At 34.1% G+C, this 27,964-nt stretch overlaps 3 protein-coding genes across 5 annotated transcripts; 1 reads left to right on the forward strand and 2 right to left on the reverse strand.

The window, feature by feature from the left end:
• Positions 2,241–8,710, forward strand: LOC109343457. 2 transcript variants are annotated; one of them, XM_019581738.1, is made up of 9 exons: positions 2,241–2,669; positions 3,757–3,942; positions 4,027–4,138; positions 4,360–4,394; positions 4,488–4,640; positions 4,790–6,681; positions 6,742–7,218; positions 8,010–8,072; positions 8,184–8,710. In XM_019581738.1, exons 1-9 carry the CDS (start codon positions 2,617–2,619, stop codon positions 8,249–8,251), a joined length of 3,039 nt encoding a protein of 1,012 aa, XP_019437283.1. In that variant the 5' UTR covers positions 2,241–2,616; the 3' UTR covers positions 8,252–8,710. The 2 variants fall into 2 exon arrangements, with proteins under 2 accessions (XP_019437283.1, XP_019437282.1); XM_019581737.1 differs by having other exon boundaries at positions 4,790–7,218.
• LOC109343459 (SET and MYND domain-containing protein 4) lies at positions 9,486–18,859 on the reverse strand. Of its 2 annotated transcripts, none has more exons than XM_019581739.1 (15): positions 18,605–18,859; positions 18,388–18,522; positions 17,985–18,071; positions 17,702–17,773; positions 17,058–17,256; positions 15,420–15,538; positions 14,358–14,747; positions 14,118–14,252; positions 13,774–13,908; positions 13,428–13,583; positions 12,535–12,747; positions 11,929–12,089; positions 11,633–11,747; positions 11,355–11,435; positions 9,486–9,896 (listed from the first exon to the last, which is right to left on the reverse strand). In XM_019581739.1, the coding sequence occupies exons 1-15, from the start codon at positions 18,731–18,733 to the stop codon at positions 9,675–9,677; spliced, it is 2,349 nt and encodes a 782-aa protein (XP_019437284.1). In that variant the 5' UTR covers positions 18,734–18,859; the 3' UTR covers positions 9,486–9,674. The 2 variants fall into 2 exon arrangements, with proteins under 2 accessions (XP_019437284.1, XP_019437285.1); XM_019581740.1 differs by having other exon boundaries at positions 18,388–18,527; positions 18,605–18,714.
• LOC109343460 lies at positions 23,117–27,964 on the reverse strand. Its single transcript, XM_019581741.1, has 6 exons — positions 27,585–27,964; positions 26,382–26,497; positions 25,164–25,290; positions 23,839–23,987; positions 23,679–23,741; positions 23,117–23,381 (listed from the first exon to the last, which is right to left on the reverse strand). Exons 1-6 carry the CDS (start codon positions 27,894–27,896, stop codon positions 23,339–23,341), a joined length of 810 nt encoding a protein of 269 aa, XP_019437286.1. The 5' UTR covers positions 27,897–27,964; the 3' UTR covers positions 23,117–23,338.

Here is a 27,964-nt window from a genome sequence, read left to right on the forward strand (position 1 = left end):
TATAAGAATATATAAAGATGAAATTAGAAGTTATAAAATAAAATTAGAAGTTATAAAATATGAAATAAATGTTTAGTAGTATAAGTATATATAAAGATGAAAGTATAACTTATACAATAAAATTAGAAGTTATAAAATATGAAATAGGAAAACCCAAAATAACTTCATGAAAGTTAGGTTAGGTTAGGTTTTTCCTTTATTAAGTAGTATAGATATGCAACTTATAGTTAATATATTTGAGGTGGTTATATAGGATTATATGATTTTTTTTAATTAAATTTTTGAAGGGCAAAATAGGAATATATAAATTATGTCATAGTGGTGGTTACACCATGTTTTGGTTTTATATATATACTAGCGTGTTGACATGCACTACCGTGCCTGTCAACTCGCTTTCCTATTGTTTGTAATGTGTAGTCTAAATATTAAGTTGCATTATATATTGTAATTTGCAGTTGAATATATATTCGTTTGAGGTAATTGTTCAATCTTAAAGAAAGGATGCATATACAATATAGAGTCTTGATATCTTCACTTAATTTTATTTTCTAGCGTGTTGACAGGTACTATTGTGTCTGTCAATCCGCTTTCATATTGTTTGTAACGTGTTTATTTTAGAAGTTATAAAATATGAAATAAATGTTTAGTATATATATATATATATATATATATATATATATATATATATATATATATATATATATATATATATATATATATATATATATATATATATATATATATATATTCGTGAGAGCATTGCATTATTGTAAGAAATAATAATAATTAATATGGATTACTGTGTCTTATTTGAACGATCAAGATCAAAAGATATATACACATGATTATGCAACTAATAACAAACTTTTAATCCTAACTCACTTGATTATGAAAATGGTTTGAGTTCAAAAAACTTAGCATGGACAATTTTTCCACGTCTCCTCGCCTTGTATATTCTGATGAGTTTGCCTAAATTAGGTGGGTGTAGATGTGCCCATTAGATTTCTGAATTGATAACTAAGATGTGAAATAAAAATTTTAAACTTACTCTTGAACTAAGTGAAACTCTTGTTTTTATAAAGTATACATGAATATGTCCATATTAGTGACTTATAATATCCAAAGATCAGTTTGGAAGTTGAATTTTGAAGGGGAAAGTTTGAGAGTCATAAAATATACTTGTGAGATGACTCACAAGCCTTCTTTTCTACTAAAATCTAACTCCTAAATTAACCTTAAGTTGATGATTGACTTTATTTTGTAAACTCGTCAATAAACTTACCAGCAAACAATTTTTTTGCATTAATTAGTTTATCATATCGTAGTTTACTCATTCTAGCTTATAAGCCTCTAATTGAATGTATGATTTGTGTACTACCAAAAGTTTATTTACTAATTTTTTTAAGGAATATAATTGTCCATTTTACTAAGTGTTGCTCTTAAAAATTGAATTAATGATATTTTAATTGTCATATAGATCTAAAGTTACACTATTAAACCATTCTATTGTTGGTGAATTGAAGGTAGGTTTGTTTCACCATTTGTAAGATATAAAAGCGACTTTCAACTAAAATGTGGTTTTCTACCCTCAAACGTGATTACCTAATTTATTTCCAAATACGAATTTATAAACTAGTTGGGCTGAAACTTTATACATATATGTGAAAAAAACTTTTCATAAGAAAGACAAAAACTTATACTCTGAAACTAGTTTTGCTATTCACTTAAGCTTAATTAGAGTGTTGCGGTGTGAACTTGTTTAGATTATTAGTTATAAAAGAAAAATATTGTATGCATTAATCGTCACAGTAATATCCGCTATTATTATATTATTTACTATCAATATTTTATTATTTTTAACTCTTGAAAAAAATATAATATAAATTAATGATACAAAATACATATAAACATTTATAGTGATTATATATATATTACACTCACTTTCTAATGGCTGCACGAACAGAACAACATACATGTCACTTTGTCTCTGTCTTACCCAACCATTTTCAACGTCACTTTCTTTTAAACATGACTCAAACACATTTTTTAACCATTTCAATAAAATTCAATAATTATATTAATTATTTTCTCTTTTTACTATAAAAAAATTAAACAATACATTAATTTAATTACGTAAAATCAAAGCTTTTCTATGAAAGTAATATTTGTTAGAAAAAACAGATATATTTCCGAAAATAAATTATTAGTTGTTTATGGTTGATAGGAATATGTGAGAAGAACAACCACAGTTTTCTTTTGGCCCTCCCTTAACTTTATTGCATTTATGTTATTAAAATTCCATTTTTGACTTTTGTACCAAATTTGAACTATCCAAGATTTTCATTCCTCTTCTGTCATAAGCGACTTGGTAGATCTAATTTCAATACACACATCATTCCTATCCATTCCCCTTTCATCTCTAAAATCTCACTCTCTCATTGTAACTACTCCTTCAACAAGTTTTCTAACATTTTGCATATAATTCATTGACCCATTAATTATTTTTCATTTTAAATTCTAGAACGAGACTCCACATAGTTACGTTTATTCTCCAGACCCGACTAAGTGGAGTCTCGTTCTGGCTGCCTTTTTTTATTTTTTTTTTATTTTTTGGAAATGGAAGGGCCTTTGGATTATGCCTCAATACAGATTTTCCCTAACAAAAACAGGTTAGTTCTTGTTCTAATGTGTAGTTGGAATTGTAACCCATTTTGAAACAGAATGTGTAGTTAAAAATTTAGGGTAACTGTATGATGTTTGATGACATAGTATTAGAAAATATGTGTAATTCCATAGTTGATTAGATAAGAACATGGGAAGAGAAAAAGAAATGAAGGAATTTCAAATCCAAAATAATTGATAACTCTTTTGATGTCCTGTTTTTAAGAATTTCAAACCTGAATTTGTTCTATCACAATTCCAATTTGAAACTTATCATTCAAAACAGTTTTAATGTTTTATGATTTTTCATTGAACTTGGAGGAATGGCATATAATAAAGTATGGGTGAGCATGGACCAGACAACTGAATGTTGATCGGATCAATTTTTTGTATACGATCCTAAATTTGAAGATAACCTGACCATAAATAATGATTGGAATAGTCTTTCAACCCAGACATCCTAGTCTTTCAACCCAGACTTCCTGATCCTAAACCCAACCCTAGACGTGATGAAATATAATACATACTTTTTTAGATAAAGTTTTCTTAATATTATTTATTATAATGAATATGTAATTTGAAATATGAAATGATATATGTATAGATATTATTGATCATGTACACATGATGAAAAACTTAGATAATCAAAGATATTTTCAACCAAAAAGATGTCATTCCTTACATAATTGAATAAAGACACATACAAACATAAAAAGTATGCAACCATGAGATGGATCTCGATTGGGTCATGTTTGTCCTTTAACCGGTACTAAATATTGACTAGGCCTAATTTTTAAACCCGACCATATATACCTGATGAGATCCAATCCTATTCCTCCTCACCCTATAATAAAGGATGAGAATATCTTTAACCTTTTCATCATCATCTTGTCCTTACGATTTTGGAACATGCTTTTACTTATAACATGTCATAGACTGATAGCCATTGTACTTATGCATTATATAGTATTAGAGTCATTATGATTTCCTTTGTTAGTTAATTCTTCCTTCAGTAGATTCAATTGTTCATTTAGTGGCTTTATGCTGAACCTGTTCTGTAAGTTAAGTTTATAAATCTGTGTTTTGGTGGGCTAGGTATGAAGCATTTGTTTATAAGGGGAAACGATCCGAAAAAGTGGCAGCCGGACAATTGGAACACTTGTTGCCACATATATCTGCAACGAATGATTTGTATGATAAAGGATATGATGCAAAGTTTGATCTTCAATTACCCGAAAATCTGCGTGGTGCTGAATGGTTCTCAAAAGCGACTGTTAAAAGGTTTCTATCAAAGTTCCACATTTTATCTTTTCCATTTTACTTCCTAGAATATCTTTCCGACACTGATACTATTTTTCTTCCCAGATTCCTGAATATTGTTAGTTCACCGGATTTTGTAAATGATGTCAATATTATCATGGGTGAGATGCTTCAGTTGGAGAATTCAAAAAAATTCCATATTTCTATATACGGGAAGGTGATACTCTGTCTTTCAAACTTTCGATAAATAAATACCGGACGGGTCTGGTTTTTGATCTATAATTGTTTTCTGAAATCTGGACTATCCATTTCTCGAACATTGTAGAATTTGTTTTTCAAGTTCATTCACACCATTACCAATAAATCAACTAAATAATATGGCTCTTGCTTTAGCATGTTGCATTTTATTTCAACTAACCATTTATTGCATATGAACAGCCTGAAGCGAACAATGCGTCATCGGAAATTTCAAAGTATGTTCTCATGACTATTGCACTACCTTTAGCAGATTTTGATAGGCTACACGGCCACACTCACTTTTAAGCTTTCTGAAAATATGATGCCAGGATTGAATTTTTACAAGCAATGGATCTAAGACTAACGGTATTGAGGAGCAAGTTGGCTGAAACCTTAAACAAGGCTGTTGGTGGTACCTGCTCTACTAAAGATATGGCTTATTTAGCAAAATTTTCTCAATATTTTGGCGCTACTGATATAGAGTAAGTTTTAGGCAGATTGATTTTTCTTTGGCCCTCGAAATTGCAAGCATTAGGTTTTGTCTTATCATATTAAAATATCAAGTAGATTGCACTTGTATGTTTTCTCTTTTCTCTCTTAATAAAAACATCACACTTGTATGTTTTCTCAGGCATTCTATGTGTAAGTTTATAGAACTAAACCAGAAGAGTGAAGATATTGGTCTCATGTACAATGAAACAGCACGTGATGTGACGAGTTATGGTGCAAAGAGGGCTGTTATAAACCGGCCTATTTCCAAGCCGTTACATTCAGATACACCAGTTAAGTATGGTGTTTCACCAGCAAAAGCTGCTCAAGCTGAGAAGCGCATTTTAACCGAAAGGGAGGAATCTTCCAACTCAAGTCACGAGGATCAAACATCTGTTGAGAGGAGTCGGTCTCTCATTGGATCTTCAACACCCAGAAGGTCAGCATCCCCTAAGCGAAGGGTACCAATAGGAAGATCTGGACCCAACAAAGCTGCTGCACTAATTATCAAGAGGCTCAGTTTTCCTCCTGAACAGCCCCATAAGAAAGAATTTGAGGTCAGGAGGATAACCGTGCAAAATGCCATCCGTCGTTTTGAAAGCAAACCGGGGGATGAAACTACAGGGATTCAACAGAGGAAGTCATTAACAAATGTTTCTATTAGTACAAATAAATTTGTCTTGAGAAGATGGAGTACAAACAGTTGTATGGGGGAAACCTGTGTTCGTGGCCAGCCGGAACTTTTTCCTGAAGATGCTGTTCCAGTGAGTTCCAATGACGTGGCACATGTTGAGATTCCTAAGAATTCAGAAAGAGGAGTGGTGTCTGATTTTGTTCCTGAAAGTCACAATAACATTGAGATCACCAATCGTGATGTAAAATCAGAAAGGCAGGAAAACGTAGGTTCTTCTTATACTGTAGATAATCAAGAAGAGACTGATCCTATAGTAAGAGAGGAAATTGTTGATAAGTTAGCAGCCTCAGAAGAATGGAATAAACAAAGGCAAGCAGAGTTCAATCATATTCTTAAAAAAATGGCCGAAACCAAGCCTGTTCTATTTGGAAAGTCCCTGCCCAGCAGAAAGCAAAGTATTACGTTTGGGCAGAGAGGAGGGTGTTATGATCATTATAGGGTGAAAAGGGATGCAAAACTGAGCCGACAGAGGTCTGGAAGGCGATTAGAAAAACAAGCACAGTTTCAAGAAATGCAGCAATTACTTGAAAAGAAGAAAGCTGAAATGCTATCCAAAACTGCGAGTGCAACTAAAAAAAGTTCTACAAGGTTGCCCCAAAAATCTCTTAGAAATTCAACTCAACCTGCAAATTCTCCAAAGGAAACCTCTAAAACTTCTGTTATGAAAAAGACGTCATTTAAAACTAAAACATCACCATTGCCTGCTACTCGTAAGAGTTGGTCAGCAACTCCTTCAACAAGGGATGCTGCAACACCCCTTACTAAAGCTTGTAGTGGAATTTCATTTCCTAGAACCACCCCAGCACAACGTAAGCCAATGTCAACATCAGCCATCCCTCAACCACGCTCCCAAAGGGAAAAACCTAAGCAGCAAAGCCGAAATGGGAAAGAAACTCCGATCAGTAATGTCAAGTGCCTTAAAAGCACAAATGACAAGCGCCTTAAAAGCACAAATGACAAGCACCAAACAGTTGTCCCAACCAAGAGCAAGGTAACCAAAGCAAAGATACCGACATCTTCTGGAGAAACCTGCGTTACTTCCAAGATTGGCTTAGGTAACAAGGGAACCAATAAAAACAGTGTAGTTTCATTGGAATCAAAACCATTTCAACGCAAGGGTACTTGGACTGGTATTGAGAAACATTACAAGAAAAAAAGTCCTCCTAAGCTAGACAAACCTCTCAGAGACAGTGAAGATCTAATTGAATATCGAAAAAGTGAGTTGGTAGTCAATGCTTCTGATTTGGCCAGTCAGCATTCAGACATGGATCAGAATTCTTCTACAGAACCAGAATACCAGATAAATAACCACCTGCAATTGGATGAAACCGAAAACATAGACCAATATTGTAATGAGTCTGGTTATGTCTTGACAAATATAGAAGAGTCCTCCTTAAAACCAACAAATAAAGAATCAACAATGTCTCCTTCTGCCTGGGTTGAGACTGAAGAGGATATAGATCTGCCTAAACCATGTGAGGATATCACATTTCAGCATGCATTTCCAAGCAGTATTCCTGCAGCGGGATCCACTACTCCTCGAGTTTACCATTCTCTGCCGCAGGTGCTTCAAGAAGAAATTAGCGAACCTGAAACTTTGAAGTGGGGAAATGCTGAGAATCCTCCTGCTACGATATACCAAAAAGATGCACCCAAAGGTTTGAAAAGACTTTTGAAGTTTGCTTGGAATAGCAAGGGAGATGCAGGTTCTTCTGGCAGGTCTAGCCCATCTGTTTTCTCTGCAGAGGATGATGCTGATGAGTTTAAAAAATCTAATAAAAAGAATGATGATAATCTACTGCCGAAGGCTGCACTCAATGCGGAAAGCTACGGGCAACCAAAATGTTCAGTACATAAAGGATATGAAGGAAACTTAGGTACTAGTAAATTAATCTAGTGCATTTCCTCTTTTGTTTTGCTATTCTCTCATTTTTTGAGTTTTGGTTTTAATTTATTTTCCATTCTCATTGAAATCTGATGGCAGTGCAGTAAATTTTTGAATCCCTCAATGTTGCTGTCACTTGTCTCCTTAATATTTTTTTCCATGACAGAGTAGATAGTTTTTGAAAAGCTCAAAATTAGAACCTTTCTGTGCTGAACTCTTGCCAGCATCGCCTCTCATATAAATTGCGACATACAAGTCAACAAACTATGCCCAACTTGGTGCTTAATTTAGCTTGAAATAAAGTTTCAGTCATTTGGGGCATATCTTAATCAAATTTCTGACAATTTTTAACTGTAGCATTCTTGATTACTGGGAATTTATTGGGGAACATAATGTAAAAGAGATAGACCTACCCGAATTTTATGTTAGTGAAAGATGGTCGACTTCCCAGGTAGTCCAGAGATGTGTGTAGAAGACATCTGAAAGCTCTATAAGGAGACTAGATTAGATGGAGCGTAGTTTAATTGTTATCGTTAGAGGGAGATAAAAAAACTATAGACCGGAACTACTAAAGAGAATTCAAATGCATCTAATTTGTCTATAGACAATTTATGACACGACACTATACTTTGATCCATGTACCTTTGATGTTGTTGGCTTGTTGCTCTCATTCTGCTATCTTTTATGTTACTATTGACTTAGTGAAAGTTAGCCAGTTATGCTTTTTATATTGAGAGCCCTTGACAATATTCCTATGATTTATCATTTATTTCTGCTATGAAGATGATGGCAATGGTTCTCACAAGATGCAAAAACGACATTCCGGTGCTAGTTCTACCACAAGGGGTCAGTGTTTCACTCCATGATTTTCATGCTCCTTTTTTGGCCATGGAATAATGCATTTTCTCACTTGTTAATCCCTTCATGTTTCTTTTCTTCTGCATGTTCATGTTCCAGGGCCGAGGTCATTCTTTTCTCTTTCAGCTTGCAGGGGAAACAAACACCCCGAGTCGAGGTTTCATTAATGCTTTGGAGTAATAAGACCATTGGCAACATCATCTCTGGACAGAAATCACTTGTTCCCAACCGTGTCTCATTTTCTATCTCATACTCATGATAGGTTTAGCATGAAGTTTTCATATTCCTTCTGCTATTTCTTGCATCAGCACAGTGTCATTCCAGTGGGCTGATAGTTATAAAAGGATTGGGGTTGAGTGGAATGTTGTGAACTCAATAAATTGTGTCGTGGAATGTTGTGCCGCTTAGTAGTTAAGAGGTCACAAAGGAAATAACTTATTCACTTGCAAGTATAATTGAGCAAGTTTACTCTCTCCTGGCCAGGCTAGTTGGGAGCCTTATTGATTTGATCACTTTATAGCTTTTATGGGGAGAGGTGGCCCAAGCATTGAATACTAAAGGACATCTTTCCACCAAAAAAGTGAGAAAGCGTTGGTCCAATACATTAAAATAATATTATACTGGTTTAATACATTAAAAAATTAATGTAATATGAATAATCTCGTTGGAAATGATTAACTTTACCATACTAAGAATATGGAAACTTGTTTATGAAAAGTATGTCTCAGATTCCATTTTGCACCAAAATCACATTACATTAATTTTGTTGAAAAGTGAAGTACCAGGACTATAGTTGTGATAAAATGCTTAAATAAATATATTTATCATCTTGTAACATGAAAGTTAGAGTTCAAATCCTGAAAGTAGGTTGTTTGCTTATAAGGGTAAGGCTATATACATCTATTCTTTACAGACCTCACTACACGAAAACCTCTTTATATATTGGGCTGCCTTATATATATATATATTGAATTTAATGGGTCTTTGGTTCAGCAATCTTGGTTTCATGTTAGATTTGAACAAAGAGAAATGGTCAATTTTTTGTCCAATCCTTGAACTAGCGGATTTGGTCTACGTTTTAGAACCCATCTTTACACACATCATATATCACCACCTTTACACATATCATAATCAGTAATGATCCAATTGTAATGAATGTACTCCACTTTAAAGGGAGATACAATAATAGGATGCTTGCTTAACCACAGATTTCTGATGTGATTATATGCATTAGTGCTGATAAGATCATACCCTGATAACGACATGTATCATAAGAAAAGTAATTAGTGGTACCTCTCTCACTAACTTAGGATTAAGTTCAATCCACTAAGATTTTTTCGACATTCTTTAAATATATCTTCTCCCCTTTCAATTTGAATACATGTATATAAACAATTTTTCTCAGTTCAAAAGAGAAAACACACTTGAGTATAGGTATTCAAAGCCTCCATATATTATCTGTGCACAAAAAGTATTGACTGCAAAAATGCATAGACGAACTGAGTTACATTTGACATCAAATGTCATGACATTTAATTTGTTCACATTTTATAGCACTCTATGCTTAGGCATTTGGTTTTTGAGTGGCAATTAGGTACACTCAACTGATTTTTTTTTAATTTCTCCCCTAAGGTATCTAAGATATGGGAAGACCAAGTCTGCATGAAGTCCATAATAACGTGAGAAGATATCACCTATTCTGCTTATGCTGTCCACAGCAGTAACATCACCCAAGGAAAGTTGGATGGAAGAAAACTTCACAAGTTCATAAGCAATAACAATATCATCAGGATCATATAGCTTCTCCAGAATCTGCCATGCATAAGGATTGAATCACTTTAGATATATTACTTGGAAAGACTGATTAATTTGGTAATATGATTATGTTGGAAATGGATTCACACACTAGTAGCATAACAAAATTACAAAAAACTATAGAGTAAATTACACTGACACCCCTGAGTTTTGGTGAAATTACACATATCACTCCTCCACTTTTTACACCTACAAAAAAACCCTAATTTTTATGCATACATTACACTAACTACCCCTCTATTGGAAATAAGTGTAATTTTGTAAACAAAAAGGGTGATAAGTATAATTAAGTTAAACAAAATATGATATATTGTGAAAACAAGTCCAATTAGTATACGAGTCAATACATTTTCATTATTTTTGGTTCGTTATAAGATTCATCAATAATTCTATGGAGATATTGTTTAAATAACCATTAATAATGAACTCGTATATTATTTGGACTTGTTTCCACAATATATCATATTTTGTTTAACTTAATTACACTTGTCACCCTTTTTTGTTTAAAAAATTACACTTATTTCTAATAGAGGTGTAGTCAGTGTAATGTATGTACAAAAATTAACAAAAATTAAGGAGGTTTTTGTAGGTGTAAAAAATGGAGGGTGGTCAGTATAATTTTGCTAATACTCAGGGGTGTCAGTTTAATTTACTTAAAACTATATAATAAACATCAAAATGTTTAACATGTCTGCATTCATGGCTCAACAAAGAATTAAACCCACTAAAAGTAATCTGCAATACACTCATCAATCTAAAGTCTAAACCAATCTCACAGCTCAAAATAGAATATACACCAGTAATAAAATCCTCACAGGAAATACCATGTAATATGCAGCACACTACAGGACATATATAATGGCTCATCCCAAAGAACATATCAAACCTGTGGAGCATACTACATCACGCTCACACTTTCCCAGATGTAGCAGCTCCCCATCATTTTCCTTCCTCTCTAACTCTTTCTGTATGGCTGCACACGCTAGGATTTACCACAGATGTTGATAGCAAGATATATTTCCCATTACAGCTTTTAGTAATGCAGCATGATTCAGCAGTTTAGCGAGGCAATTTTCTGTGTTTCACCAACAATTATTTATACTTCCACTACTGGAAAAAGGTAATTGATAACTGAACAAATCTATGCCTCTTTATTTTATATTTTGCTGATAATCAAAATAATGACCGTTCTATACCTTAGTGATTTTTGTTTATTCTGTCTGTATGTTATTTGCTTTGCTTCTAGCAATCTGATGAAAGTAGGGTTTGTTTATTCATTTAAACTTTCAATTCAGAGGTCCCAAAATAAAGCCTATAATTGAACTAACAAGCCAATGTAGTACTTTTTCGAATCTACTTATCTACATGACATGAACAAACAATGCAGTAGTGTTGTTTTGCTGAGCAGAAACAAGCCACCTTGCAAGATAGCAGGCTTATCAGTAAATGTTTTACCTGAATTGATGCTTTACAATGGTCCATACACAGTTCTAATTCCCCCAATAAACAAAAAGCCTGGGCAAGGTTGTCCTCTACCTGCATGCAGCAAATCATGTCATCATAAAGACAAAAATGAAAGCTAAACCATCACATAAAAAATGAGGCCTTGCTCATCTATCACATTTCTATGTATTTATTTAAATAATAGTTTCAGCATACACAGACACACACATATACACATATACACACATACACACATATATATAATTATAACACATGAGGCTGGAACTCACCTCTGCAATAAGCTTGTTGTATGCATGCAAATTTGATCTTAGCAAATGAAGAAATTTTGAAGCTTCTGTAATAGTTGTATTTGAAATCTCTTTCGTCAGTATTGCATCCTGCAACCTATCATTCTCATCTTTTAAAATGTAAAGTGTTCAAACATTAAGCAGACATGTATTATTTAAGATGAACTCATGAAGGATTGGAAGCTGGAGCATTTATCTTGGAAGCCTCAAAATGGAAACTATTCAAACTCCAATTATCTTTTCACTGGAAAAAGGAAAGCTACAATTCAGATGCATACCTCTTTATGCATGTTAAAGCTTTATCAACTGCAGCATGTGAAGACCCCAAATCACAGTAAGAACCACATTTCAAGCAGTATCCAGGTTGGATAGGAATGGAGGCATCGCTTTGGCTGAATGCACGAATACACACTTCATAAATGTCACTGTTCTTGTCTGCCTGAAAGGATGACAGATCTTAAAAGAGGGGAAATGGATAAACCTAGGACCCTCTACCCAAGCTCCCAAGTTCCAACCCCATAGCAGCTTATGTGGCGGCAGGGAAATGCTAAATCATTTAATGATAATCATTTCGAAGAAAAAGAATGACAATCGATAAAACAGTTAATTCATATTGGTTTCCACTACACAGCTCCACAAATATGGAGGTTGAATCATACCAAGATTTAGATGCATTTAATTCATGGTTTTCTTGGTGAGCTGCTTAATATTCACATATGGATGAAAATGGTATGCATCTCAATCATGCGAATAGTTTGCACATTGTTAATGTGAATTCAAGAAAATCAAGACCTCACTTATGGTAAATCAGACAAATCAAAATTAGGCTACATTTGTAATATAGACAGGAGAGTAAATTAGCGTCTACAAAAGTATGGCCTTACTTCATCAGCAATAGGGAAGCGCTTGATCTTCTGCTTTTCACAGTCAACGACTCTGCTATCCAACACTGCGCCCGAACAGTTTGGATTGACACAATGAAAAGCATTAAGGACAATGTCAGACAAATTGGCTTCTGAACAACCAGTACATTGACACTGAAAGGCATACTCATCTTTGAGTAAGTTAAGGCGATCTTTACAAACCAACAACCCTACCTGCAAAACAGAATTGTATAATGATCAATCAAATAAGGCACTTATACAGAAGACTTCACGTTAAAAATCTGACCAGTCCATTTTACTTCCATTGATTTTTCTAACAAACAGTCACTACGATTCCTATCTTTTTTTGGCCTTCTGTCCTCATACTTCTCATGTTTCTTTTTTCTGATTGAAGGTTTCCTTATTTCAATGCCAAAGCTCACTACAAGGTCAAGGCTATTTGTTTAGACAGTAATTCTCAATGGGATTTGTAAGAACATCTATAAAATATCTTCGAATCATTTTAGAATACCATGTAAATGTTATTGGATAAAATAATCCTCAAATTGAGGAGAAATCTTAGGACTTACATTTTTCCTAATTAGTTTCCTTATTTGATTAGTTAAAATCTTATTGTATTAGTGGACTGGGTTTGTACTGTAGCTACAAGTTACAATATCAGTGAGGAGGAATGTTTGGAAGACCTGTGCTTTGTCCATGCCTCAAGACCAAAGAGCATTCATGTGAGGAGGCATGTTTGAGATAATAATAAAATTATTCTCTTAACAGCTTAAGTTTTTCAGATGCTTGGTCACAGACATTCTGTACACGAGAAAAAAACTAAATTCAAATACTCAAACCAAAAAAGTGATTGCCAAAATGAAAGACAGCTTTTAATTTCCAAAATAAGTTACCTGTGGACCATAAGATAATTCCAGCTCACACCCAGCTGCTATAAATTTTGTTGTTCGTATACATAGACTACGTGAAAGAAAATATGCATGAATATTTGGTTGGCAAGAATGGTTGAATAAACTGCCAGTTTTATAAATAGCTTTTCCCACTCTAACCTGAGAGAAACAACAGAATATGACTCAGAATCATCAAATATAGAAAATAAAATATTACCACCACCAACAATGTCTGAAGTCTGGACTATAATAGTAGAATTTGCAATGATGTGCACAACTATACGCTGGGCAAGCAAAAATTTTAATAAAGAAGAAAGAAAAATGATGCAATTCATAGCAAAATGTGTACCTGTTCCACATTACTAGTTAAATATGCATTGGACGGAAATTCTCCAAACTGGTCTGATAGCACATGAGCATCTATTGACTTTAAACGAACAATGGTCATACAATTCACTTTAATTTGAGAAATAATAATGACAACCTGCATTGACCGAAGAAGATGAAATTTGATTATGATTTTTAAATTTTTAAGGATTCAAATATGAGAAAATATCAAAATAAATAGTTCTTCAAAAAAATAGTTCTCCATCAGATTGAAAAATGTTAAAGTACATGTGTTAATGATGGTCTTCTATGAAAAGAAATAAAAATAGACACATTCATGTGTCGCACACAGAGTGCCAAAACAACCTGTGACAAAGACACTCCATCTATGGGAAACACGATGCTACTAGAGTGTTGAAGACAGTATAACAACACAATGGCGTGTATATGTGAGTCCAATTTGCTTTCAGATGGCATATGTTTATAACAATGAGAAAGCTCCTGCACAAGAAGGATAGAAATCGTAAGCATCTGGTTATTCATAAAATCAACCAAATAACTGACTAAATCAGCTAAACTGAAAAGCTACATGCATTTAAAACATACCAGCCCATCCACAAAGTCTTTAATATCTTCAGATGCGCTCTTTGGCAAAAACCTTGCTAGTATCCGGCCAGCCAAAACTATTTCAGATGGCAGTACTGCAGACCAATTTACACCTTGACATTCAAGTTTATGTTCAGAAATATTCTCAATTTCTTGTTCAGAATCATTGAATTGAATAACTTCTGCAGCATATTCTCCAATATCTATGGGTAAACTTTTAAGAATGCCATGAATTTCTGGATAAATCCTGAACATTTGCCCGCCTGCCTTTATCTGGCATTGCTGGGAGCAGTACAGTGGTATTGAACACGATATACAAGGAACTCTATCAGCTGGTAGGTCATTCAAGCAATAATGACAATGAGTTTCCCGGCATTGCTTTGATATTACCTGTATGAAAAAAAAGTATATCAAGAAAACTTGCCACAATAAGTTTGTATTAGTCAAGGAATACAAATATACATAAAAACATTATTCATTGATTATGGTTCCTAGGAGATCTGGAGTCTCCAGTTCTCTGGAAAGGAAATCGTATTAATTACAAAAAAAAGATGAATTACAAAGAACCCCTTTAACTTAAGATCATGCTCAACTTACCCCCCACTGCTTCCAATTGAAGCAACCAATCCCTAAAACTTTGTAAATCACACATTATTGGTACTGTTTCATTTAAATTTTAAATAGTTAACAGAATTGTGCACGAGATGTTTAAAACAAAAGTAGAATTAGAAAAGAAGAAACGTGTAGAAAAAATCCCATTAGTCACCCCCAGCAAATGGGAAGAGAGAAACAATCGTCTAGGAATTTCTTCGTTCATATTAGGTCTATCTTAACATCATCTCTCTCTCTCTCTCTCTCTCTCTCTCTTGCATGTATAATATTTGGTAGGATGCACATGGAACTAAGTTGAAGGGGTCTTGGATATTTTAGCCTGAAAAATACATAATTGAAATTAATTGTGCATCATCCAAGCAGAATGAAGCCATATTCATTGCTGAAACCACAGAAGATATAAACGAAATGACAGTTAGTGATATTAGAAAGAGAATATTTGTTTCTTACCATAGCATAAGGTTCTTCAGTATGAAGCAAAGAACCTGGTAAAATGTCACACGATGATGCCATGCCTCTACCTTTATCAGGAATCGTGACACACTGTAGCTTTATTTGGGGCATCTCATCTGCGACAAATGCACTGTACCATCTTACTATCCCATGAAGAGAGGAAAATAAAATGGTTCTTTCAAACTTACAAAAAAAGGATGAACTGGTGTGAAAATACGAGTGAGTAACAGACCAGCTGATGTAGAATAACATTAAATAGCAGGCTGGACAAACTATATGCTAGCTGCAATCATTTCGTTACAGCATTCACATATATGTAAATGTTCAACTGAAGTCGGTCCTTTGGCCCCATTCTTGATCAAAATAACAAATAAAAAAATTCAACTGAATTCTTCTGCCTAACTAAAGGGTCCTTGCTTAATATGCGGTTAAATTGAATCAACTGATTAATTCAGTTGTCTAATTTCTTTGGGCTTTGGCCAGGTATCCTCACTGGCATTGCTGTCAGACTAACCCTCAGGCACTGTAGCAATTAGTAGGCCCTCCCAACTATCTAATTTTTGTCCATATGAAAAACAAAGCTTAGATTTTAGCAAATAGGGTGGGAGTGGGACTACGATCAAACTACAAAGTGCTCCTCAAGAAAGGTATATCAGTTTGAGTAATATAAAAGGGTTAAGTTTTTTACCACCCTCGCTTCTTTCATTAATTCTCCTGTCATGTTTCTCTTTATGGTTACTATGGTAGCATTAAACCAATTTACAAAAGGCTTCCAATAAGCTTGTGTTTTTTTTTGGCCAAGAAAAAGTCATTCAAAAACTACATGACAAAATAAGACTGAAGGACAAAAAGGGTGAGGCCCATCTCAAACATCTGCACACATTTCATATGGGAACAGGAGAGATAGAGTTAGGTCCTGCCATTGAGTGACTCTTTGAATTCAGGGATGGAAAAGCAATGGATAAAGAGGAAGGAAGCCAAATATTTAAATGGAAACAAAGGGGCTTTAAAGGGAAAATGTATGCCTATAGCTGCTAAAAAACTGAGTCTTTGTCCCAAGTCCAGCTGAGCTGTATAATTTAATTTTATAGGGAAGGTGGTGTCTTGGCTAAAGTTCATGAAGTTGATAACTGAGCACATTAGGCTTTCACATTTTTGTCTTTTATTTTTAAAACTATTTTCAGGGGTTAAGTTTTGTGCGAATCATTTTCCTTCAAGGTTTCCAAGCCTAATTTCAATGTTTCAATCTCTAAATTTATATATATTTCAAAAATCCTTTTGCTATCCTATAAATAGCACTACAGGCTGGTCTTCAGATCTACCTTGCTTCGAGGCATGTGCTGTTTTGAGGATTGAGATACATGTATTGATGTTTGCATGATTAATAAATTCATAAATAATTATGGCATCTCTCTTAAGGACAGAACAATGCACAAAATGTGAAAATATATGCAAAGTGCAGAGCAAAGAATTATACAGAATCTGGATGGACCATACGATATTCAGAACGACAGCTATCACTTCAAACATACTTTAATACTGTAAGCATAACAAAACTAAACTCAACAAAGCCTTATCCAACTAGCTAGTTAGTAAAGTGTCCTGCTTAAGTTCTTAACAAAGAAAGCTGCTTACCCACTGTATTCAAGCAGTTCCCGCTGTGCTTTACTGCCATACTTGCGCTCTTGCATTGGTCTAAAATACTTTTCAGTTCATTTTCAATTTTCCTCTTCCCACCCAATGATGATTCCATACTTTTAGCCACATTTAGGTCACAGATCGCGTCTTTATAATTTCCCAATGAAGCATTTGCCTGGCTTCTCCTATACCATGCCTGAGGGTGAAATATAAATATTAAAATAATCGAAACTATAATTCATCTGAGCATCCATATTCTTTGCCTTATCCTTCTACATCAAACATCAAAGAACATATTCCTAAAAGTTCAATTGCATCACAACAGAGACTGATCTTCGGGATGAGTAAGCAAAGCATGTCAACATACATGTTACTTCAAATTAGCATTTTTGTTAAGAAAAATCACAAGATATTTATATCAAACTTTCATATACCATCTTCTCAGTAAAGCAATGAGCAAAGAGAATTAATTGCTTTGTTTGGATTATTAAACTCATTATATACTGAGGGCAAAAAAGCTAACATTTCTTTAAACACACATGAATAATTTAATCTACAAATACAAGAATATCACCCCATTCCATAATGGAGTGTAATTGTGTAACTACATAAAACAGGTAACTATTGAAGCTGATTTTCACCTTTGCATGGCTTGGGCATATCTGGAGAGCTCGAGTGCAATCTCGCAAACACTCCACCAAAAGACTCATTTTCTGCACAAAAGCATACACACATGAATACCTCCACAGTATCAAGCCTATTAATTCAATAACCAAGGTAGCATGTGATGCATAGGCAAAACATGGAGTGGAACCAAAGTGTTATAATTTTTACTTTTTAATCTTATGTCTTGCTCTTCTATAGAATACATCAAACACCGACATTTCTACAAAAAGCTACCTGCTATCATAAAAAAGAGCTTACATGCAATACAGTGGCTCGATTGACATATAACGTCGCAACCAGATTATTTTCCATGTCACCATCTTCAAAAGGAGCCTTACGCAATGCCTGTACCACAATTATAAATAAATAAATAAATAAATAGTGAGTAAACAGCCTCTCCGCTTGCAGATATAAGGTTGCGTATATCGACCATCCCAAGACCAGGGAGCCTCGTCCACTGGCCCAACCTTTTTAGCGAGTAAACAATGTTAATCAATTAGCAACAACCTTAAACCCCACTAAGTGGGAGCCTTGAGCATTGTGCTAGACTTTCTTAGTGAGTAAAAACAATATAAAGCAATTACCAACAACCTTGTTCAAATTAAAAGACATTTGAACGAAAAAACACCACATTTAGGAGATTAGATTAAGAGAGAATAACCTGAGTGTAGAAATTCAAAGCCTTGACATAATCTTTGTCTAAAAAACACTGATTACCAAGCTGCTTAGATTCCAAAGCATCGTGCTTACTCTTACCACATAAACCATACTTTGGGTCTGCCAATTCGGTAATCATCTAATCTAACAGAGTTTGAAATTGAATTAGGTTGAGATTGAATAATGAATAGTAAGAAAATAGGGATTAAGAGTAGAGTTACGTGATGAAATGGATTGAAACGAAGAAAAAAACGGTGGAGATATGAACAAGTTGTGGAAAGATCATCGACGCTGCTCTCTGATATCATTTGTTTCAGGCCTTCTGGAATCGAAGCTTTCAGACTCTCCATCTTCTCTTCTCTTCTCTTCTCTTCTCTTCTGCAATAGACACTCTCCACACTCTACTCTCACTCAGCTATTCAGTAAAAATGTTCACTGGGGATGAAATTCCCAGGGGCTTTGTTGAGGAGGAACATGGGATAATGAGGGTAACAATATTTTAAGTTTAAAAAATAGAATAAGGAGTGAATTTTAAAGGAGTGAATTTTAAAGGAGTGAATTTTAAACTATAATAGGTATAAAAATCAAAACCTAGAGCTATAAGCCATGCTCATATACCTGAACAACTTGAGTAAGCTAGAAGGCCAAGATCAAGATGACCCATCTTAGCTAGGGGTGTAACTAGTTGTTATGTATCAAACTATATATTTAATATTAACACGACAAATATCATAATTGTAATATCAACATAATTGATGGGTGAGATTTTTATGGCTGCTACACGGCCATAACCTTCACATCCAGCCCTTTTAATAATTGATTTCATGATTCATTTTTTAGTGAGGGTCATGGAGTCACCTAATCAATACAAGATATTGGATTATTTTATGAGCCCAATGTCACTTCTTATATAAAGGAAGTTGCACAAGTTTGATAACACTAATGTTTTGTGTGGTTTATGAGAGAATGTGAGAAGAAAGAAACACGTGAGAGAGAAAATAAAGAAAGAAAAAAAGGTGAAAAAAGCAATGAATTTTCATATTGTTTGGTAGAAAATAAATTAAAGAGAGAGAGGAGAATAGAGAAATAGTGTTATGTTGTAAAAGACAAAAATATCCTTCAATAATAAAGAATAGAGAAATGTCATTTTATTTTTAATTATTAGTTTTAATAATTCTAAAATCGACAGTTATCTGTTATAATAAAAAAATTATTTTAGATTTAATTAATGATTTTTTAAACATTTGTATTTAAAATTACTTAATATATATAATTAAATTATTTTTGCTTCACTTATAATTTTTATACTATTCTTCTCATGATATCATGCAAAGTCATTTTATAAGTTTATATACATTGTGTAGTATATAATATAATACTTGCAATGTCTTTATAAGTGGATCCAAAATGCACCTCAACTACTAATTCATTATTACAATGTGTCTTCATAAACGTGTGTTATTTACCACAATGTTATACTTGTGCGAATGTGCCTATGATAATTGGTCATGTTTAGCATAATCACTTGCATGATTTTGTCTAATTGAAACTTACCAGTAGTTACCTTTTGTCAATAACATGCTTTATTATTTGGTGGGACATGTTACCATGAAAAAAAATCAAAATATTATGCAAGGACAAATGGTGCATTAGGATATAACGGTGATGAAATTGGTTTGATGATAAAGCCTAATCCTATTATGAGGCAAAACAAAACAATATGCAGATGATAGTGATCTAAAACAAGTGTTTAACCAAGTAGCAATAGCATGCACCAATAGGTATAATAAAAATGAGAGTTATACAAATAGCAAATCCCTAATCTTGAGTAACAACTACCATGAAGAAGAAAAAATAATCAGGCAACAAACCCACTAATATATGACAATGAAGAAGAAAATCCACAAACAAAGTAAGAAAAAATAAAGTTATGCATACCAGGTAGCAAATCCACAAACACAGGAGATAACAATGGGGAGAAGATGAAAAAACTGCCGCCAATAATAAAGTATGCAAGGTAATTTAGGTTAAGGGTTTTTATGGTATTTTACAAAATATAACACTCTTCTCTCATCTTTCTCTTCATCTTTGAGGAGAAATAAATTTTATGGACCACATACTATTTTTTTCTCCTCCCCTCATTCTATCTTCTCAACCAAAGGGGGAAACCTCAATTTCTCTCATACTTCTCTCCCTTCATCTTCTTTCTCTCCATATTCTCTCAATCCAAATGAGGGCTAACTATTACTCAGAAAACACACACCAGTATAATCAGAGTTATCCTATTGAGGATCTTTCATCATCATGATCAAATAAGGAGTGATAAGATCAACAATAAAGAAAGGAATTAATGGAAAACAATACCTTAAATAAGAATCAGTGTGATTCTTGGTTGGGATGAAGAACAAGAATATTATTAGAAAGAATGAAAGAAGAACAAGAATTGAGATGTACAAAAGGTCCCACAACCTTTCCCCTTCCCCTGATTCCACAATCAGAATTTATTTCCCAATTAACTCTCCTTCCTCCAAGAGACTAGTTCCTTATTTAGAGCCTAACTAACAAACTATTATAGAAAGCCTAACAAACTAATTGCTTAGGGATACTTTAGTAAATGTGTTACAATTAGGAAATCTCTAACTAGACTTACATATTTCCCATTCTATACACATTTTTAATGCTACGCTTAGGCCTCTCTACTGTCAGCAATATCTTTTTGCAAATGGAGCTCCTTGCATTCTTGATGCATCTCCTCACGTTCTTGATGCATTTCCTCATGTTCTTGTGTCCAGCTATCGTCGTCTCTTACCATCCTTTGTGTTGATATCATACATAAAGTAACAGCGGGGCTGATAGTTCCACTCCCTCAGGGCACTGAATCGGTGCTCTAATACCAATGATAAGATCAAGAAGAAAGAAAGGAATTAATGGAAAACAATACCCTAAACAAGAATCAATATGATTCTTAGTTGGAGTGAAGAACAAGAATATTATTAGAAAGAATGAAAGAAGAACAAGAATTGAGATGTACAAAAGGTCCCACAACCTTCCCCCTGATTCCACAATCAGAATTTATTTCCCAATTAACTCTCCTTCCTCCAAGAGACTAGTTCCTTATTTAGAGCCTAACTAACAAACTATTATAGAAAGCCTAACAAACTAATTGTTTAGGGATACTTTAGTAAATGTGTTACAATTAGAAAATCTCTAACTAGACTTACATATTTCCCATTCTATACACATCTTTAATGCTAGGCTTAGGCCTAATCTTATCGGGGAGAGTATGAAACTCCTTTACCTCTTATGAGATTACTCATAATTCATGAATTATGTAATGTCACACTTTACATTAGGAGTGAGTAGGACGCGACCCTAACCATTCACCCAGTCGATCATGATTGCGCCCGAATAGAGTCAGTATCATTAGGTCTAGGGTCAGGATTGGGTTTAAAGATTAGACTTGGTCAATATTTAGCGCCTAGTAGGGACTAATCATAACTAGTCTCAATCCCTCTCATGGTCACTCACTCATCAAGTTTGTAAGTGTCTCTACTCAAATATGTACAGAGCAATGTCACCTTTTTTGTCAAAAGTATCATTGATTCTCTAATTTTTTATCATACGTATATGATTAATAATATATATACATATATCATTTTATATGTCAAATTACATATTCATAATAATAAATAATATTGAGAATATTTTATCTAAAGTGAGTATGCATTATATTTAATCAGGTCTAGGGTCGAGTTCGGGTTTAAAGGTTGATCCGACCGATATTTAGAGTCATGTTAACTTCGGGTATATGGCTGAGTCTGAGTTCAAAAAAATGCCCCGACCAACATTTAGGGTCAGATAAGGACAAACCTTAACTCGTTTCACCCAAAACATGTTCACCCTTATCTTACATGCTCCATTAATATAAGTTTTATTGAAAAACTAACCACAATATACTTTGTATTTTTCCTTAAATGAATCATTTCCAATACATTTTATATTCACTTCAAACAACTATATGATTTATCTATTTTTGATTTCTTATCTTCAATCTCAATGACTAAGGCTAACAAAAAAGATCATATTTACTAAATTACTCTCTTCTATAATAATCAAGTTTGTTTGACTAATTTACTCTCTCGTATAAGTGGTACATTTATTTATTTATATTTGAAGAGTAACCATAAAGGCCTAGTCAGAGTTAGTTTATCAAACATTTCTTATTGATACAACCATTTTATTAGCTCTGAATTCATATCAACTAGTTATTCCAAACTGAGTAATTATTTACATAAACATGAGGCATTATGCATAACATTTTAAGTAACATCTTCATTCATATCTCCTAGCATATCAACTACTTGAAATATTGCATCATAACTATTTCAACCTCACAATCATGAACGCTTGATGCACCTCCTATATGATAGCAACTCCTCAAATCTAATTCATTGACCAATGAGGAATTACAAGGATATGCTTGACAGAAGTAGATGTTATTCATTTGGAAGTGCTATTTGTCACACATTAAGTTCTTATATTAAAGCTTTAGAATTGCTTTTTGGAGGTGGCTTTTCCGGAAGATCTTGTTAACTAGTGACCTAAAAGATAAAAACTTTTCATTGAAGTTATAGCTTCTAAAAAAGATACACAAATTTCACACTAGCTAACATTCCATTATAAATATAAGCATCGATAGTTTTAAAAAGAAAGAACTTATCTAAGTTAACAAATTCATGCTCAAGAATTTCCTTTCACTCCATTTATGTTGTTTCATGTCAACCAAAGGTACTGATTGGTTAACCAAAATTTATGAAGTACATTGCAATAACAATGGAACATAAAGCATACTAAACAAAAATGACAAAATTCATCTGCAAAACAAACTCCCTACATTCCATTTTCGATCATTTTGAAGCGCTAAAAGTTTGGAAGCTGCAAACTTGATTCGTGAATCATTTCCGACCTCCTTGCTTTTCTCTCTTCAACTCTGGGTCCCTGAAACCAGACATCAGCATATAAGAGAATGCAAAGGCAGGGCAGCACTACTACTACAACAACAATAAAGCCTTTATCCCACTAGGTGGGGTTGGCTACATGGATTGAACGACGTCATAATACTCTATCATAAATCATGTTCATTAACAAAAATTGAGCTATAAGTCTTTCTTTATCTTTCCATATGGTTTTTCTTGGTCTCTCTCTTCCTCTAGGAATTAAACTAACTATCATTTGATCTATTCTCCTTACGAGAACAACACTACTACATGACTAAATATGTAGCAGAAACCATACCTCTCAATGTGATCGAGAATCAAAAGCCTGGGTCCGGGAGGGATCTTTACATCTCTCAGAGCACTGAAACACATCATAGAAAACAAATGAGTCACACTCCAAGACATAGTAAGCCAAAATATATGAAGAAGAAAATTGACACCAGAATTGAAATTGTTACCTATCTGTCAGTAGAGGCAGTGTGATGTCCGTTAACAAGCCTTTCTTAAAATTCTTCTCATAACCCTGAAGGCCTAGGTTTTGCAACATGCTGCTTGTTTTAATATAGTGAGTATCTACAGCAGGCGGTTGAGAAAACTTTTGACCTATCTGCATGATTAATGAATAGTTAAATACATGCAATGAGTTAATGGGATGCCAAATTATAAACCTACAAAAAAAACCAGGGATCCAGATAAGCATGTATTGCTTAGACAAAAACCACTAGTCTTAGAACCCCGAGAAGGATTACGCCTAGAATTTGTTCCAAACTTTTTTTCTAAGAACAACAAAATCGAGACTTTAGTCCTACTAGGTGAGATCAAGTACATGCATTGAACAACATCATGCTACTATCATAAATTATGTCCATTGAAAGCTACCTACTAACTTAGGGAAAAAGTAATATGAAAGCTACCTACGAACTTAGGGAAGGATTTAGCTTAGAACTTGGAAGTGGTGAAAAATCCTTTTGGTATGATAATTAGTATGATCTTGATAAACTTTGAAACATGGTCGAGATCTTTGGAGTGAGGGTACATGGGACTTCAATATTTTGTTTACTATGTTTTCCACTCAGGTGAAGGATATGATTAATACTATTGATGCTCCGTCAGGATACTTGTATTGAGGATTGCTAGGATTGGGAGAATCATGCATCCAAAGCTTACACTGCAAACTTAGGTTATAGGTGGATAAAAGCATGTGATGGTGATGGTTCATTGCACACTACTTACACTCCATACACTTCATTTTGCTTCGACTCATACAAAAGCCAAATGCTTCTAAAGCTCCTCCCCATATTTCTAACTTCCTATTTAATTCACCTCTCAAGTCTCCAAATAGAACAATATCATTATCAAAAAGCATACATTGAGGGACTGGTTCTTGGATATGCTCACTAAGCACATTCAAAACCAATGCAAACTACTAGAAGCTAAATGTTGACCCTTGGTGTAGTCTTATAGCAATAGGGAAATCTTCTGAGATTCCATCTCGCTTTTTCACACTAGTCTTGGTCCCATTATATATACATATACCTATATATCCTTGATTACTAGAATGAAGGGAATATTTTTTCTTCTCTAGAGCTTTCCACAAGTAAGAGATTACATCTAAAATTTTGTTTATAAAGGATACCAATGGACAAGTGTTCATTGTGTTAGTGTTGCCAACATGGAAAGCCCAACAAAACCTAGTTCCTATTCCTACTAATCAAATCAGGTACAAAATAGGAAAGGCCTAAAGAAAACAGGTAAGATACATATATTTTCTCTTCATGCCCACCTGGAAAAGTCCACCTTGAACAAGTGCAAAGAAAAGTCCTGAAGTGACCGCATTTGCTGCTTGATTTGGTCCACCCATGCCACTTACCAATGAAAACATGGCCCCAGAACCAAAAGCTGCTGCCATGCTGCAATAGATGATTTAGCAGATTCTCAGCATCATAAAAGCTATAAGGAATCACGATGGTTGTACCAAGGACACCAAATCTTGAATTATGCAGGAAAATTAGTAGATACTATTAGGTAATCGAAGTTCGTATGTAATAGTATCCAAACAAAATAACACAGCATAAATAATTATTGACAACTTCTCACATATTATAATCAGTTACTTGGCTCCTTTAGGTAATAGGCTCCCTCCTAACTTTTTCTGTCTCTGTTTAATACATGAGAATTTGCCCTCATTTAAGCAACATGGCAAGTTGACAGCTTTGAGATTGAAGTAATAACCACATAACTTTGGATATTGCAATCTAAGTTTTTCACTCATTTTACTTCTTCAGAGTCAGAAGCTTTTGGTTTATTGCATATAATGAGAAGTTGATAGACCTTGTATGCTGTACTGATTTATCTTTGCTGGTGTTAGCTATATTATGGAGAGAAAAATAAGAGAATAAAAATTGATATAGAAGTCATGGTTGTACAATTATTTAACATTAAGTTAAGTGGCCAATGAAGGTAAAATATGCTCTCATATATGCCCGAGTAAGATTAACCATCAATTAAATTTTGAAATTCATTATGCCATGTTCTGAAGCATGGACAAAACTGAATTCAAATCATAACAATTTGCCTAGCATCTGATTTCAAAGAAGTTGGTATATCAAACTTAGAAATTCCTTTGTTTAGGATGCACCATAATAGGAATATTGAACACAGTGATGAAGACATTAGAGAAAGAGAGGGGCGAGAGACAAAAATTACATGACTGAAATTTCATATTTGTTGTAGAGGGAAGAAAGCTCAAGCCTGTTAAGAAGTTCAATAAATACTAATTCAAGGTTTCTCACTTCCTCTTTTCATAATCACTCTAAGGTGGTGTGGAGATTTGTTTCCATCAACTTATGCAGTTTTCAGTTAGCTTAATATATATCTTTAGATATGAATGTCTGGAATACCAGGACAAATTGTACCATCTCACTAAGAACAAAAAGACCTCAGTAGTAGCATATTGAGACAATGAAACTTTATCGAGTAAACAGAGAGGGGAAAAACTCACCTGCTCTGGACATCTTCCTTTCCCCGTAACCTTTTCAAGACACAGGTAATACCAGCATTCACTCCGGTCATAACAGCAAAGTTGCGTCCTTGAACGAACGGACCGCCAGAAAGAGCCTATAATTCAATAAAATCAAAAAATACTGACATTTATATTAACAACGAGTCAAAAACAATAACAATGACAGTCAATTACCAAATTTCATGCTGAGTAAAAAATGCGTACCTAAACCGGCCCATGAGAAATGAAAAATATTAAGAAAAAAAGCTAACTTTGTTTTCAAGAATCTCAAATGCTAGTCAAATTATTTAATGAAAAATTTAGGGACACAATAGTACCAATGATTTTGAACATCATTTGAGATCCTTAAAAATTAAATTAGAATTTTATTATTTCTAAGGAGACTAAAGGTTTTTTTTTCCTATAGACTAACTTGGTATTATTTACTAAATAAAAATAGGATTTAATGTGTAATATGTATGTAGTGACGGCATAAGAATTTCTACATTATCAGCATCCGTTCTATCCGCCCTTCATTTGAATTGATTTTATTTAAGTGTGTTTGAATGATTATGATAAGACTTAAGTGCATGAGGAGAGTCCAACCCAAAAGAATAGTGTATTAGGTGGGAAAGTCTCATGGCTTGAGTACTACATTGAGTTTGTTATGCTATCCAACTCCTAACATTCTCATCCCCTTTAAGGGTTGACATCCACGGCGACTTTCACTTTATCGACAATGACTCAATGGTAGATCTTTCTCTTTCGGCGGCTTCACTCGCCTATCAGTATTCGGTAATATACCTTAATCTATCTATAGGTAGCCATTTCCGTGGCAAAACTCCCTTTGAAAGATACTAATTGTTAGGATTTAAACACAAGAGGAAACTCCAACCCAAAAGACTAGTCTTTCACCTGTGAGAGCTTCATAGGTTAAGTACCACATTGAATTTGTCATGCTACCAAATGTCGGCCTCCTCACATATTGTTACCACATGAATTGTGGATGCGACAGTCTAAAAAACAACTTCTATACACTAGGTGCATATAATAATAACTCTATATGTAGGAACCAGTGAAAAAAATGCAGTCATGTTCCATAACCAATGAACCCAAAAACTTCCTATCAATACAAAAACCCTAAATGTGAAATTCACAGAAACAAGGCACAAACATTACGAAAATGGAAGAATCAACACAAACCTGAGCTTGTTTAAGAGAAGCCATGGCTTGAGGGCTAAGAGAAGCATTAGGAGGCGGGGTAGGGAAAACAGAGGAAGCTTCAGAAGTGAAGGTACTCATGAAAGCACCGATGGCGGCACCTTGGGCGGCGCTAGCGGCGGTGACGACGGTGGCCTCGACGGGGAGAGATTGTTTAGAGAGCCAAAGTTTGAAACCGGACTCTAACTGCTTGAAACGTAATTGGATTTCTTGAATTGGGTTGTGAAGTTGGTGAGGTAAGAAGTTTGGTACAGCCACCATAGCTCCTCCTTCTTGTTGCTTCCCTTTCTCCATCTTCAACTCTCTTTCTGTTTCAACAAGAGAGTTTCACAATGGATAACAAGGTGTTTTTATTTCTTCTT

The sequence above is a fragment of the Lupinus angustifolius genome, chromosome LG03 (assembly GCF_001865875.1).
Source record: "Lupinus angustifolius cultivar Tanjil chromosome LG03, LupAngTanjil_v1.0, whole genome shotgun sequence".
NCBI lineage: Eukaryota > Viridiplantae > Streptophyta > Magnoliopsida > Fabales > Fabaceae > Lupinus > Lupinus angustifolius.